Source organism: Solanum pennellii, chromosome 8, assembly GCF_001406875.1.
Source record: "Solanum pennellii chromosome 8, SPENNV200".
In the NCBI taxonomy this organism is placed as follows: domain Eukaryota; kingdom Viridiplantae; phylum Streptophyta; class Magnoliopsida; order Solanales; family Solanaceae; genus Solanum; species Solanum pennellii.
The window spans coordinates 62,865,925-62,882,809 of NC_028644.1; the positions used below are offsets into that span (position 1 = coordinate 62,865,925).

At 35.0% G+C, this 16,885-nt stretch overlaps 1 protein-coding gene across 2 annotated transcripts; it reads right to left on the reverse strand.

The window, feature by feature from the left end:
- Positions 1-541: 541 nt before the first annotated feature.
- On the reverse strand, positions 542-15,991 carry LOC107028623 (protein ACTIVITY OF BC1 COMPLEX KINASE 1, chloroplastic). Of its 2 annotated transcripts, XR_001457859.2 has the most exons (15): positions 15,470-15,991; positions 14,801-15,007; positions 12,283-12,372; positions 12,045-12,191; positions 11,418-11,582; positions 11,165-11,305; positions 10,908-11,087; positions 7,488-7,683; positions 4,067-4,194; positions 3,484-3,555; positions 1,799-1,911; positions 1,544-1,691; positions 1,399-1,468; positions 1,148-1,269; positions 542-751 (listed from the first exon to the last, which is right to left on the reverse strand). XR_001457859.2 is itself a non-coding variant. In XM_015229765.2 (14 exons), the coding sequence occupies exons 1-14, from the start codon at positions 15,734-15,736 to the stop codon at positions 1,205-1,207; spliced, it is 1,989 nt and encodes a 662-aa protein (XP_015085251.1). In that variant the 5' UTR covers positions 15,737-15,991; the 3' UTR covers positions 542-1,204. The 2 variants fall into 2 exon arrangements, 1 of the variants encoding a protein (XP_015085251.1); XM_015229765.2 differs by having other exon boundaries at positions 542-1,269.
- Between the last annotated feature and the right edge of the window lie 894 nt (positions 15,992-16,885).

Here is a 16,885-nt window from a genome sequence, read left to right on the forward strand (position 1 = left end):
TACCTGAACTCCCACCTTGTTGGTAAGGATACGATTGCCCTCCTTGTAATCCTCTCCCATTTCCCCTTCCCCTACCCCCAAATTAATTAAAAAAGAAGAAGAAAAAAAGAACTATAAAAGAAACTTAGTAAGACTTCAGATTCCTTCATGTTACCATATGCATTTGTGTCTTGTCTTAATTAGATTGTCAACAATTACACATATGGACTTGCATTTGAATAGAGATACAAATTAATAATTTAATACTATCTAAGTATTTGGTATATAATAAGGTATATATAAGATACTCAATACTTTGAATTCAGAGTTTCTCAAACAAGTGTATTTCTCAACAAACTAATGTGTTGTTTTAATTCTCTTTTTTCAATCTTAGATTTAAATGTGATGAGATGCAACTTAATTTTCAAATTCCCATTAGACAATAATAAAATAAATTACGAGCATACATTCCCCAAAGTGATGTTAAGTTATTTATTTTTCAAGATTTCGTCTGTGTTTCAAAGTTAATCAAACTAGAGCATTAAGGATACTATATTATATAGAAAATATATTACTGTCCAATACGGAGTAACATTTATCTTACAAAAAGAATACTTACAACACATCACTCCTCTTATATTCAGTGAAAAAGATGTGCAGGCACCAAGTTTATACATGCCAAAAGACTTATTATCTGCAGAACAGAAGTGACAAGGGGATTTGGACTCAACACCTATGCGCCGGACATAACAGGTGCCACGGTAACAAGATCCTGCTCAATGATTGACATTGCAATGGGCATTTCAGACAATAAAATCAAGAACAATAAGGGTTCGATTTCTGAATGTCCACAAGTAGAAACCAATTGTATGTTAAAGTTAGGGAAATATGTTTTCAGCAAACAAGAACTGTATGAGAATCACTGCTATACATGATGCTATCTTTTCTATAGGTTTGTTGCATCATACCTGTGGAAATGTGTGCTATTGACATGAATTTCTCACTTTACACTACTTTCATCTCTTTACCGCTTCACCATATACTATACAAATATATTCACCCAAGACTTTGCAGATTCTAGATTGCACCTTGATCCCATGGGAAAAATGTGATCAAGAGCCGAAGAAATAAAGGGAAAGAAGGGGGAAGGGGCGAGGGAGAACTCAACTTTACATCATGATAACAGATTGAAATATCATTGGTCGAGGAATGCACCAGAAGGGGACTATCTGTCTGATAATACAGAGGAACTCCATGAAAGCAATATATCTCGAGCAACGGATGGTAAGTCTGAAAATTTTTTAAGACATGTAAAGCTCATGATCAATCATATATTATGAAATGTATGATCTACCTATTTAACTGGAAGTAAGACTATGAAAAATGGAAGTGTAGACTCTATGAAAATAAAAAGTGTACCTTGGGCTAGTTCCATAGCCATTGAAGGTACATCTACCTGGTCTTCAAGCAGTCTATATACATCAACTACCTGCAAGAGGCAATCACATTAGAATTGTGCATCTTCTGACATAAGACAACTATCTATCAATCAGATATTACATACTTCTTCAATGTGAAGCTTGGAGTCTTCGGTCAAAGCAAGAAGAAGCTGCCTGCGAATTCCTTCGTCAATTATGAAAAGTCGAGCTCCATCCTTGATTGTGTCAGTGAGGTCTAACTTCTGTACATTCTTCAAATGATTGCTTGCTCCTCTGAAGAAACAAACCAGAAGATGTGAAAAGTCACACATAATAGTGGAACAGGATAATGCGAAAGGTATACTACGTCAAACAGTAAAAAAGGGAGTGCCAAGAAGTACCTATTATTCCCTCGAAATGCAGGGTTTTTGCTCAGTTTCGTGACATTTTCCTTTGCAAGAGATATTAGGTTTTCCAGTCGTTTCCACTGGAAGAGACCATCCTTGAACAGAACCTAACAAGTGAAGCAGAGAAAACAATAACCGCGAGGCAACCAAATAAAGTCAACAGCTTGCACAGGAAACTGTTTCAGAGATGTGCCATTTGTTTAAGCTAATCAAGGATCCCTCAGTTTCTTCTTTCTTTTCGTATAAGTTCCTTTCTTTTTGTAAGAGTTGGGAGGGGAAAGGGCAGTTAATGGAGGATGGATACTTCCAACCTAGATGAATGAAGTCATATGATTATTAGGGTAACTCCAGATCCAGAATGAATAAGAAGATATCACAATGTATCTCTAGAATATCTAGGTGCTAATTGATGTTGAAGAACATCCCAGACTCAATCAGACACTCTTTCAAAAAGTCTCCCTCTTGTCATAAAAAAAAAAGTCTCCCTCTTGATTCAACTGTCAATCCAACTACTACTGAAAAAAAATAAAATCTCATCATAGTTTGTTAGCAGTGGTCTCAAAGGACCAGAATCACCTTAACTTTGGATAAACTGTGTTGTGGGAAAATTCGGTTGACCAAGTTGTAATAACCATTACAAAATTCAAAAGTTTGGGCTGAAGTTGGACTAGATAAGGACTACCCAAATACTACATATCTGCCACATGACAAGTCTTGTTAAATTCTTTCATTTTCTGACCCTAGTTTGTTCTCGGCAAATCATTGAAAAGTAGAAGAAACAAAGCCTAGCAAGGCAAAAAGCGACAACTAGCTGCTGTCTATTGTTAACAACCACCATCTATACTGATGATACTACAGCAAAAAGGCTGAAAACTATCCCAGAAAGTGACTTCAATGACTTCCCTATTTACGGTCAGAAAAAAGGCATCCTAATGACTTATTGACCAGATAACTGATGACACAGTATAGTTTAAGAGGTTGACCACTTTCTCACAATAGAAATAATATTGTCTCTTAAACTGGATAAGGCATGAGTTAGGTATCAGGAGGTCTGTAGTTGACCTTCAATCTTATCTGATCCATCAGAAAGAATGCTAGCTGCAAAGGCAAGGATTATATCGAGCAGATTGGATCCATTTTCTCCAAGATAAACTTTAGATCCGTCAAGGTTGGTCCCTTTTCTACCGATACTTACTACAGGTTGCCTCTGGATTTACAATTCTCATAAACTAAACAAATTACCATATATAATACATGTTGCAACTATCCTTGACCTAACTACAGTAATTTTAATTGTTACCCTTTCTAGAATTAAATTCGACACTGATTTCCAGAAAAAAGTTAAGACGTCAAAAGTTAAGTATATCATAACTGCTGAGCCATTGTCCCCAAACACGTCGGGTCAGGTAAGCCGTAGAACTGGACACACCATTGTTTAGAAATGTCTCAGAATGACGTTATTTACTCGAGCAACTCTTTGCATTCATCAATAGTTACTTTAAATAACTTAAAAAACTATCTGAGCCTTAATTTTACACTTGTTGAAGAGTAATATATAAAATATCTCGTATGTCAAATACAACATCAATAAAAAGTTTAAAGAAGGTCGAGCATGAGGTTAAATAGAAAATAGTACGCTCTTCATAAAGCATGATAAAACAAAGAGATCACTAACCAACCTGTATAAGGCGTTCTCGTAAAGCTGGGTTAGGATCTGTTAGGAGACGTTTTGCCACATAAGGATAGGCGACCTGATTTGATGCTCATGATTATCAATAGCATAAACATAAGAAAACTGTGCAAAATAGCATGCATATATAGTAATATTACTAGAATCAAATATTTTCTGCAGAAGGCCTCATATTATTTGATGTGTGTATACCTAAAACCACAATAGCCTTATGATTCATCGCTTATTTGCATTAGCCCGTAGCCTTAATTGCTACACTGCGTAAGAAGCAGAGTAGAATACAGAATGTGCTTCATTAGAACTTTCAAGGGGCCATGAGTATGAGCTGAAGTCTACTTTAGTACAGTAGTAATACCAAATTTCAAAATCTTTTCCAAGCAGGTCTAGGTTTCCTTTTTGTTCTCAAACTTAATGCATGTGGATCAATGCGTTAAAGTTAATTCGAATGATTAGTGCAAAAGTTTCTCTAGTTTTCCGACCAACAACATTACCAGATGGCTTATTAATGAGGACAAAATAGTAAACAAACATTTTTCCTCAGAAGTTGCAAACTGAAAAGCCAGATGTTTTACCTCTAGAAACTTGAAACCAGGCTCCAGAGTCAAACAAATTCCTTCTTGAGTCAATAGAGAACGAATGACAAGAGAAAACCTTTCTGGTATTCGAATAGGATAGTTGTAAACTAGTTGATTGAATTTGCCTGCAGCGAGAATATCATTTACAATGTTAGAATGAACTTTCTCTGGTAGCATTTGCATCATAGTTCTAAATTGATAAATCCAGGTGTCTTCAAACAGCAAAGCATAAGCAAATACTGGTGCAGTCCTAATTAGTGGAATTGATCGTCACAAATGCCAATTATAAGAACCAAATAATGGTAAAAGATTTTTATATTCATCAGGACAATTTGTAGTTAGCAAATCACTTTGCATATTTCATAAAAGAGTTTGGCTTTGGGTTTTAGGAGATTTTTTTTTTTTGAGAAAGGTAACATTTACTTCTATATATCCATAGATATACTAAATCAAAGTGTAGTTCCCCTCCAAAAATTTATACTTACATCAGCCCTAATATCTTCTAGTTACAGCCAGTCAATAACATTAGAAACCTCTTCAGAATTTTTTATTACTACTTGCTTACACCAAAAATTATAAAGATCTAGGCGTTCTGAATATTGTTGTTCTTTCCTTCAAACATCTTCATTCCTTTCATTCCAAATTGTCCACCAAATGCATGCTAGGACAATCCTCCATCTCTCCTCCTCTTTTCCTGCATTTCCATCACTGTTCCAGCATTTTAGAACTTGTGTGATTATCCCTGGTTTTGTCCACTTGATCTTCCTTTTGTGAATGAACATCTGCCATAATTGATCTGTCCATTTGCAGTGTAAAAAGAGATGGTTGACTGTCTCCACCTGTTCTTCGCATAAATAACATCTAGAGCAAAGGTTGTGTTTCCTCTTGTTCAAGTTTTCATGTGTCAAGACTTCCTCCTTTGCCAAAAGCCATGTGAAATAATTCACCTTGATGGGATTTTCTTTCTCCAGATCATCCTCCAAGGCCATCCTGCTTGTTGCTCTTCAGTGGGTCTCAATTCTCGATATGCAGATCTTACAGTGAACTCTCCCTTCCTTTCTCCTTCCCATATCAGTCTATCTTGCTCTTCTGTTTGATTAGTAGCCCTAGCCATTGTGTCATGAAATCTTGCTATGGATGTTATTTCCCAGTCATTTAAGTTTCTTCTCAGATGTAAATTCCACCCTTGTCCTGTCCATAAGTCTGCCCCTAATGCTTCCTGTGCTTGACTCAGACTATGTAGCTCAGGGAATGCTTGTTTGAGTGTCTCCTGTCCACACCAGATGTCATTCCAGAAGGCCACTTTTTCTCCATTACCAACCTTACATTTTGTTCTATCTTTGACCAGTAGCCATAAGTTCCTGATTGATCTCCACACACCACAATCATAAGGGCTGGTCACCCCTTCTGTCATCCACTTGTCCTCCATATATAAAAAATTTGGGTTTGGGATCAAACATTTTATAACTTAATGCTGATTTCTATGTGGATATTTTTGAGAATAGTGTTTAATTACTCCTTTTTGTTTTCCTTATAAATATTACATGGATAAGAGATATGTGGGAATCTGTGTAAATATTTTAAACGAGGTAAATGTGAAATCAGAATGTGGATATTAGTAATACATGGATTAAAACTATTAATTGATGAAAGCTAACACTCATAATAGGAAGAAAATTTCTAATTTGTAATATATCAAACTAGATATTCAAAAAGAAATAATCAGCAATACTAATCCTAGCATTACTAATCTCTACATCAATGACCCCTGCGTAACTTATCAACAGAACAAGATAAGGATCTGAATGCCCATGGTATTCAACTCAATCAAGATCCTAGCCTAGGTATGGAGATGATGCATGAGAAGCTCTGTGGCTGGAAGAGTGACAGAATAGAAGGTATAGCTGCAACTTTCAGGCTGAAGATATAAATTCTGTAGTTTTATTGATTAAAAGAAAGGTTTTGGTTCAGTAATTTTAGTATTTTGAGGACATGACAAATGATAAAAATTAGGTGAAACATCAAGAATAAGGGAGAGACAAAATGAGTAAATCAACAGAGCATAGGCAATATATCTGAAGCTTCATTCACTCCCAGAATAAAACACATCAGGCATGTAAACAAGTATGTCATCATTATAAGTTTAACCGATATTTATGTGGTTTTGTAACCAGAATTACCCTCAAGCCAGCTAACAAGATTTTTCAATTTTCCTAATTACTCAATCTCTATAATAAGTCTAATAATGCTTATTTCTAACGAAGAAAAACAGATTAGTAATCATAACAGTCTGCAAGGTCACTGTCTGAGCAGTCTAACAATGTGAGAATATCACACATATGTATTAGAAGGTTTTTGCTGAATATAGAATCCTTTCAGAACTGTATTTTTCACGATACCTAAATTCTTTAAACCTATAAAGTAAAAATGTATGTTACATTGGAAAATGTTTTTTCAGGGAATTAAGTGGCTTCCTCACTTACTTTTCAATGTTTTAATGGTGAATAACAAGTACTTTGTAAAACAATATTCAATAAAGATTCATAATAATGTCAGTTGGATAGTGTTTTATCGAGTAAGTGTTGGTTATAGCAAGTGACATGGACTAAGAATTGGATTATTGGTGAGGAAAATTACTTCCACCTTTAAGTGAAGTCAACTTCCCCCTTTTCCTAAAAATATTTTCCAGTAAACAACCACTACAAAATGACTTCTTTGTGGAATTTTCCAATTACCAAACATACCTAATTCCATAATGTTTTCTCAGTGAACAGCTTGATCAGCAAAACAGAAGATTATAATATATATCCTTGCATCCCATGAATTAGGCAATGGGGCAGGTTGCAGCTCAAATTTCCAGTCAAAAGACCACCTCATCTCTAAAACTGCAGTGTTCCAAGTGAAGCTACAATTATAATATTATAGGCCATACCCAAGGCCAAGATGCTGTGTGGTATCTACTCTCTTCCTGGTCAAGGATGCTAATCCAGTAAATGAATTGATGGAATGATGCAAGCATGCACCAGTCAAAGCATGAAATATCTTACTTTAGAAATACTAAGCTCACATTAGTAGGTTATCAATTTCTACAATGGACAGTATAGAAAGAAGGAAACGGTTACGAAAAACAACCATAGCTTAATCTCTATCTTGGTGCAACAAAGTGTGCTGCAAATTTTAGGTGTCATAAGGATCTGAATGGTGAGAGCTTGTTGTTTAGGGCATCCGTTATCACAATGTCTATCGTTCTTAGCTGCTTAGTTTCACATATCTACTAGTGCCAACTTCAAAGGGCATAATAACCAACTAAGGGGCTACACAGGAAAAAACACAAAATTTTCTAGAAGTTGGGAGCAGGGTGCAATTAATAGGATCAAGAGCAAAGTGAGCCATTAACAAAGCTAGTTATTCAAGGTACCTGTAACACTTCTGAAATTGAAGTCGGCAAGTCCTTTTTCAAGCGAATTTTGCCATATTGCTTCTAATGCTGGAACAATAGGGGCAACATCAGTTCCACTAGCTAGGAATCCCAACCTGGTAAAATCATTTGCCATCTCAGCATAGTCCTCATTCACCGCATGGACAACAGCATCAATCAGAATCTGTTTATTTTGCTGAAAAGATAAGACAGACGGAGAGAATCAAAATTGCAGGCCAACTGGAAAGTAGACAAGTAGCTCCGGGCAATTATACATGTTGAAAGTAAAGAGAACTAATAATATTCCATAGAACTCTTGACTCAGTGAACTAAACTAGGAGAATTTTGGAGGGTACAACAACAACCTGGGGAAGGTAGGATGTATCCAGACCCTAATTTTGGAGGGTGTTTCATTCTATTCACAAGGATACCATAAAATATTTTGTATTTACTAACCCTGTTTGTTTAAGAGAATTTTTTTTTATGAAACAAAAAAGATAAAAGAGAATAATTATTTAACATATTGTACATACATAAGACTCTAAAATGAGAAGCTGATCTTGTACATTATTCCTCAAACTAATTTCAAGAGAGGTTTCTCTTTTCATATGGTACAACAGTCCCTATAATCTTGGTAGAGATTCAAGTAACTTTTGCCTACTGCAGGGTGGTCTTGTGTCACCCCCCACCCCCCACCCCCCGTTGAAGGTTTTCTTTCTTTTCTATGTTTTACTATCCATGCCTCCTTAGTTCCCGGTGATTGTTCTGACAGCTAGACACTTTTTTCTGGTGACCATTGTGGCAGCATACGTGCCCCTTTCGATGACCATTCTGGTAAACTTGTGTTTCTTTTCAATGAACGTCTAGCGCACTACTTTTCTAGCCCCTATTTTGGTGACATTTCAAGCTAAACACCTCTTTGCAAAATTGAAGTTTAGGTTCTGAACTAAGAAGTATTCTTCGTTTCTTCTTTTTCATGATATTAGACTTTGGGTAATGAGTCCCTTACTCAAAATCTTCTTCTCTTCCTTCTCTTCATGCTACAAGTTTAGGTATTGAGTTCCTCTAGCATTGAATTACAGGCCACTGTTTTGGAAAATCTTCCTCTCTTTTTCTTCATGAAATCAGAGTCCAGACAGAGTCCCTCGTCTGAACATTTAATCTTAGGTCATTATTCTGGAAAAAATCTTCTTCTCTTCTAATTTTCTTTACCATAGTTAAGGCATTGAGTCTCTCCTCTGAACAGATAGGTGGTTGAAAGTTCATCTGAGCAAAGACTTAAAGCAACAATAAACAGATTGGAACTGGAATGAACCTGAGAATTTAGGTGAAATTCAGTAGAATAGCTCGCTAGGTACCTCCTGTCTACCCCCTAGTCTTCTATTCTCTACACCTCCTCATATGGATTCTTCCAATTCAAAAAGTTGAAGCACAAAATGACCAAATAGAAAGCAGGACTAATCCCAGTTTGTAGATAGAAGTCAGCTAAGCCTCTAACACCAGAACCTTCCCTTTCACATTAATGATCATTCTCTTGGTGAGGCTCACAGCTCACAATACAAAATATCACCTGAACACTACCTTCCTGATTGATATTATGCATCATATCTTGTAATACATCTCTCATGATTCAGTTTGCATCGAAAGGAAAGAGATTGAAGATTTTCAGCACATTGACTGAAGTTTCTCATAGGAAACTCTGATTTTTGAGATTTCTAGCATAACATTGTAATATTATTATCATCATCACATATATCATCAAAGAAGAAATGACCATGCAAAGCCACAAGGAATACTATATTCATAGTACATCCAAAATAGAAAAGGGGTGTTCTTCTTTCCATTTCCCTTACAGCGGTTAAAAGAAAGGGCCTGCAACCACTTGCAGAATCTAGACAACCCTATACTAGCAAGTTGATATTAACCAACATGTTCTACTTATCAAGTTTACCCAATAATCAGCAATTACAAACCCTCAATTCTCACCTTCTTCAGAGTTTCATAGTTTACAAATACCTCAAACTTATGTAGCAATAGATGCATTTGGGCATGCAATAACTTCGGGTCAATGATAGCAAATTTGACCTCCTAACTTTCGATTTAGGTAATCTAAGGAGGATGAATACATGACCATATGTTATTCTAAGACCATAATAGATTGCCGGGGATTACTTGTGACCTGTATTTGGCATGCTCATTGAACACACACATACACATAAAGCCAATCACATCAGGCATCATTTAACTAAGGTCAAACCCATCGGTGGCCCCCTAAAATTGGCACCAAATTTCACATAGGCACTTCAACTAGATGATGTTCATTTTAGACACTTTAAGTAGGATCGGATTATGTCATTTTGACACTTTTTGTTGAGTTAGCATATTATGTGTGTTACACTTACTTTGACCGCGTGAAAGACAATTTTATGATTTTTAAACTTTTTTATTTCTTTTTCTTCCTTCTCTCTCCTTCCCACACTTCCTCCTCCATATACCACCATCTTGCCACCATAGTATATTCAACTTTCTCCTCTTTTTGTCATTTCTTGATATGGAAAATTAAATTAATTATATATATCAACAAAAATAATTTAAGGAAGGACCAAAAAATATGTCTAGAGCATATATCTTCTTCATGATATCAAATTTTTCCATCTAATTTTTTTTATAGTTTCATTGCCGGAAAGTTTACCGAATCCTTTAAATGTTTGTTGGTCTACTTTCACCTCTCTCTATTTGAGTTAATTTTTTTCAGATTTAATTTTTGAAATACTAATTTCTGCTTCTCAAAGCTTTTAACTTTTTCTATTTTGATGAACACATTTCAAGTAAATTCATAAACAAATCTGATTTTACCATGGATAATATTTGTCGGGCTATAGTATGATAGCTAGATTATGGGTATTTGCTTATGACTCATATTGGTTATATAGATTTGAAGAAAAAGATGATGGTAGTGATAATCTTCAAACTTGAAGAAGAAGGCATCAAAGTAATAGCGGTTAGTGGAGGAGGAGGAGATGTGTAAATGGTGAAGGATGAAAATGGAGGAGAAAAATAAAGGTGTTGTAGATTTCATTTTTTTCCCTTTTTCTTCTTTATTGAAAGGTACATTTTTAATTAATTAAATAGTTTTAAAATGGGTTTTTATTCATAATATATTTTTTTTACATATATGTCACATGTCATTATTTAATTCACTACTTTGACACGTCATCGGCGAGTGTAATACACATATCTTATATATTTGGTTGGTTGTCAAAAACATGTCAATATGACACAACGTCCCCCTAGTTAAGTGTTTAAAATGAATAAGCCTACTTGAGGTGTCCAAGTGAAAATTGATGCCAACTTTAGGTGGCTACCGATGGGATAGGCCTTTAACTAAATACCAGATATACAGTCGATCCATCAAATTACCTGACTGAGCACAGCAACATTACCAAAGTCCACATAGGCAATGCGTCCATCACGCATAGCAAAGATATTCCCAGGATGAGGGTCCCCATGAAATAGGCCAAATTCGAGGAGCTGCCTCAAGGCTGCACTAACTCCAACAGTTAAAAATCCATCTATATCAATTCCTTCATCTCTGATTGCCTAAGTCACAAGAATGACGATGTATTAACACAAGGAGGACATCCCAAAGCACGCTGAGGAAAACTAAAGATCCACACCTGTGGATCAGTGCACCGAATTCCATCAATCCACTCCATCACCAAAACACGTGAACCAGAAAGCTGTCTGTAAACCCGAGGTATTTTAACAGTAGGGTCATCTTTGAAATTTTCCAAGAAGTCTTCGATATTACGAGCTTCCTAGAAAGGAAAAAGAAGAGGGATGATTACATAACACAACATTGAAAGACTTCCAAAATAAGCAAAACTTCTTTCCTCATTCAATTGCAAAAATAGGAATGTGCAGCACTACCAAGGTATAATCCAACTCCTCCAATAGCTTCTCACCAAATTCATCAACTATAAGCTCAGCATTACACCCCAGTTTCTGTAGACTGATGCCATTCAAGAAGGAAGCTAGAGTGCGGAAGAGAAAAAGATCTCTGTAGATGATAGGCTCTATTTGCGGCCTTAGCACCTAAAAGGAAAGAGCAAACCCAATTATGAATACCACTGCATCATATTGTTAAATCAATTCTTTGAAGCTTCTAAGAACAGCCAGATGCTTCAAATGAGATGCATATATGTATATGAAACTAGCATAAAAAAGGAACGATTAGATAACACACATGATTTCTCTATGAACATTTGTGTCGAGTGTGAAATATTGGACCTTAACAAATCTAAAAAGCTTTACTGCTTGACTATATTCAATGGCCATCCAGATATTTTTCAGCTATTTATGTAGTGGACAATCGTCTTATTGCTGTTTTTAGTTCTGCATCAGGTGTTCTCCAAATGACTATAAAGGAAGGTCAAAGAGAAATGTCAAAAGTGTGGTGACACATTGATGATATGATAAAAGGCTTCAAGATTTAGCAATAAAATTGGTCAACACTCAACAGAAAAAAAGAGTGCAAGCAAGCAGGAAACGGTCAACCTTTATGGCAACTTCTTCCCCTGAAGCACGTAAAGTAGCTCGGTATACTTGACCCAAACTTGCAGCTGCAATAGTTTCTGAAGAAATTTTGCTGAAAACAGCTTCAAGAGGCTGGCCCAATTCCTCTTCTATGATTTTAAAAGCAACCTACATCATTGTCAATGATTTCTGTTCAAAGGAAAAGTGTTCGATGTAACAAAAGCATGCATCACCTGCACCTCACTTGTCATCTAGTTACCTGATTAGGAAAGGCAGGAACATCATCTTGAAGAATGCAAAGTTCATTCATGTAATCTTCTCTGATGATATCAGGCCTGTTCGCAAGTACCTGTAAAAAAAAATAACAGTTAACTAACCGGAAGAAATACATGCATGTATGCTATTGCAAAAAATGGAGAGAAAAGCAGAGACAAAGTACAATATATATAATATAATAAACAAGATTTCAGAACAGAAGTATAAATGAACAAGAAATTAGGTAAGCTAAATGTGTTGAAAATTGCTTTTGTTAATGCAGATTTACTAGGATATTAAGTTGTTTAGTTGCAGGAGTAAACTTTGTTAAAATTAAGTAGTTTAGTTGAGATAATTTAGGTTTTCGAATTTTATTCTACAGATTTTCTGTTTTTAAGTTGGCTATTTAGACCCTCTGTGGCCTGTCCATAATAATAATTGAGACTTAACGAAGAGGGGAATTACACTTTGCTCTAGATGTTTTTTCTGTGGGGAAACTGCAGAAACCGTCAATCGTTTGTTTCTCCAACGCGAAGTCACTGGCCAGTTGTGGAATCTGTTCCTGAGACTTAAAAACATCTCCTGGTCCATGCTGGGAGAACTTCACAGGCTCTATATAGTGAAGAAGCAGGGACACAAGCAAAAAACAGAAGTAACTGGAGAATTGTCCCTGCCACTATTTGGTGGACAATATGGAAAGGGAGGAACCTTAAGAGTTTTTGAGAATAGGGAGAGTAGTATGCAACAAGTTAAACTGAATTGCATTTTAACTCTGTGTTTTTGGTGTAATCAAATTTACTCTAATGATACCGTCTCTATCATTGATGTCTTAGACTCATTATAGGGATATGTCGGTATTATTAGAGTTCCTAATGTAAATACCGGTTCAGTATATAGGATGTACTGTTCTATAGAAATAGAAACAATTACCATTTTCAAAATAAAAATATAAATTGAGAGATAATTTCAATCACTTCCAGTATTTTTGCTGCTCTACATCTTTTAAAAAACCAAAAGTGGTATCGGAACTTCTATAGGATCTATGAGTTCTTCCTAGAACTTCCATTGATCTTAATGGATCTGTGTTCATTGAAGAACTTGCATCATGAGTCTTTGTTTAAATTTAGTTGGATAAATTTAGTCGAGATAATTTAGGTTTTTGAATTTTATTCTGCAGACTTTCTGTTTTCTAAGACAATTTTAATGACTTTTAATATTTTTGCTGCACCACCATCTTTTATAAAAACCAACAAAGCAGAGCTAAGCAAAAAGAGTTGTAAGTCTATTTAAATAATATACCTTTGCCTGCAGAGAAAACAATACAATAAACAAATAACTATTGCTGCTGAGAACAGCGAAATCAAAAGGAAATTACATCTAAGCCTAAGTGCACATTCTTGGAAATTATCACATGTTATATTTGTACAAGAAATATAAGATGACCAGGAAGCATTAATTTGAACTCAATTTTAGCAAAGAGGTTTAATTTCTTAGTATTTAGTTGCACCCTATTGCCAATGCGTCTAGCTCTTCCATACAGTAGAAATAACCAGCAGATATAGCTAACAATAGCTTGCATCTGCTGCATATGACACGTTCAGATTCATGACCAGTTCTCTGACTCCATGTGCTATGATATATGACCTCACTAAGCAGTCCTATCAATCTCTCTATCTTCAATATGCGACTCTTTCATTTGTATCTGACAGATGTGAATGATTTAACAAACTTGATCCAAAAACAAAAAGAAAGGGAATTTCTTTTTCCCAATCTGTATTTTTTTTTATAACAATCTTGACCCAATCTATCAGTCTTACAATATTTAGGAATGGAACTAGTCAAAAATCATGTGCTTAGACAAGTGAAATAAATTCAGAGCACAAGTCTTACATGTTCCACTACTATTGACTATATATTTGGAAAAGAAAAATTCAATTGTAACTGGTATTGACCATATCTCTGTAAAATAGAAATGTTCCATTGTTCCTCTAAAGTTAGGATTAACGTGTATTCACCAAGCAATATTTATTTCTGCAATGACCCTTAGAAGTGCTAAATGTGTTTGGAGGCATAGTAATAAGCCACTGAAGGTTTCACCATTTTCGGTCGATGTGCACATAATAGTGACCCAATAAAAGACTTCTGTTTGTGCTCAAAAAATGACGAACACTAGCAAAGAGGCCATCACACTTAAAATCATGTTGCTGAGTCATCCTAAAGTAACTTTCACTGCCTATATGAGTTTCCAGTCAATGGAGTGTGAAATGCTTCCTTACTACACAATTTCAGCAATTTATAGCATCTCTACAGTCTTCTACTCTATGCACAATGTATATTCTTATGATAACAGTTCGTTTCATGGTTAACTGGCATTATATATCTTCTTTGGCTACACAGCTAATACAGAATCATTTTCCAGCTTAAGATTCTGAAGTCTAAAATTTCCAAGTAGAGCAATACTCATTCACGAAAAATATAACAACCAATTGTTCATGAACTTAAGAAATTTAAAAACACCAAACCTGTCCTGCTTTGATGAAAGAAGGTCCCAAATCACACAACAGCTTCCTCAGCTGCCGAGCACGGAAAGGAACAACTTCTTCGTCACGACCCACCAAATAATCATACACCAGTGTAGTCCAGTAAAGCCCCAAACTCCAAACAATCTCTATTCCTCTACCAACCAAAGAAAAAATCTGTCCTCTTGACTCTAACACCTTGTTTCTCACCTAAAAAAACCCAACATTTGCATCAAACACACAAATTTCAATTAATCCCACATAAAAATGAACTTAATTTTCCAATACATCCACAAAAATTTAACCAATAATATAGCAAATAATTGAGAAATAACTCACATACTACACACTTAACTTACCCATAAAACAACAAAAGTTACCAAAGAACTTAAATAATCCCAGGATGTTAATCACACATTACAAATTCAATTCTCCAATAAATACCCAAAAAAATAACCAAGAGAGCAAATAACTATCTACGAATTTATTTACATGTTCAAAACTTCTTAAGCAAAACTAATTCCACACAATAAAAACTTAATTTTCTGATCAAACCACAAAAAATATCAAAGAAAACTTGCAAATAACCACCAGGAATGCTATTCACATACCCCAAATCAACTTTTCAGCAAACAAAAAAAAAAACTAAGAAGAAGTAAGTAATTCTCATACAGATTCTGGGGAATATTTCCGGAATGGAATGCAAACTCCACGTTCAATATCAAGCTGCTCCAAAGCGCTAGTCCTAGAAATGTCCTTCACTAGCAAAGCAGTTTTCTCCGACGGAGTTTGTACAGTAGAAACACTACTTGCTGCACAAATCCTTGTCGATAAAGATCGATTTTTTTTAACTGTATTCAACAGTTTTCTTCTGTTTCTGTACTCAATTGATAATGGGGTTATTGAAGAATACAAACAACTAGTACAAATTCCCTCCATTTTCTCAAATCAAGAAGAAGAAACAGTGAAATTGAAGAGTGGATTTGGGATTTTTACATATAAAAAATGGATTAAGAAGAAATTTTGATTGAAATTCCAAAGTGCATGTGGTTGTTTATATGACCACAAATTTGTGTGTATATATATATATTTGATGATCAGAATTTAGAAATATGGAAACTATAAAGTAACAAACTGAGCTGTATTATGAGTTGTACAGTATGCTTCAAGTGTATTTTGTTTTTCTCATTTTGTAGGGTATTTTAGTTTATGACTTGTGTGTGGTAGGAAAAAGAAAGAAAATCAGTTAGAGTTTATCTATAATTTAATAGGAGTATATTCTTTTTGGTCAATATTACTAAAATTCTTTTCTATCTTAAATTAGAAAAAAGGTATATTGGATGAGGAACAATTATTATCTTATCCATTTTAATTTTTTTGCTCATTAAATTAGGGTTGACAAAACTAGTAATAGGTTATCCAGAAGAAAGTGAAAGTGAAAGTGACTTTTATGACGAGTAAGATGAGAGAAGCGAGATTAAAATAATTTGAATATGTAGAGATGAAGTGTGTTGACGCTTAAATGAAAAGGTGCGAAAGGTTGGTTGTATGGTACGTGAAGGGGTAGAGGTAGGCCTAAGAAGCATATATTGAGGAAGTGTGATTTGACACAACAATCACAATTTCATATTATCGAGGACATGACTTTAGACAGGAATGAGTAAAGGCCACGTATTAAGATAGAAAGTTAATAAGGATAGAGTGTTGTCTTGCTTTGCGGAGGTTAAGACTTGTTAGTGCATGTCGTAGTACTAGGCGTAACCTTTTAGTTCTTGCTATATGTTTTTTATTGAGTTTAGATTATTATTCTATTTGGTTGTTGTTATTGTTTCTTCGTGTACACTTTACAATGCTCTTCTTATAAATTGTTATGCCTTCTTTATTGTTTACTTTTATTTTTACTTGGGATTGATGCCCTTAAGCCGAGGGTCTTTCAATAACAATTTCTTTACCTCCATGAGATAATAATGAAATTTGTGTACATTAAACCATTCTAGTTTGACTTAGTGAGATTTCAATGAATATATTGCTTATATTTGTTAGTCTGTAGTCCAGGCTCAAGCTAATATTAAAATTATTTATACTTAT

Excerpts from the sequence above, each read along its gene's own strand:
- LOC107028623 (XM_015229765.2), bottom strand. The coding sequence starts at position 15,736 with ATGGAGGGAATTTGTACTAGTTGTTTGTATTCTTCAATAACCCCATTA. Across the intron at positions 3,556-4,066 it reads CTGGTTTCAAGTTTCTAGAG|GTCGCCTATCCTTATGTGGC; the intron begins GTAAAACATCTG and ends GCATCAAATCAG. Across the intron at positions 1,270-1,398 it reads GGCTATGGAACTAGCCCAAG|ACTTACCATCCGTTGCTCGA; the intron begins GTACACTTTTTA and ends AAAAATTTTCAG.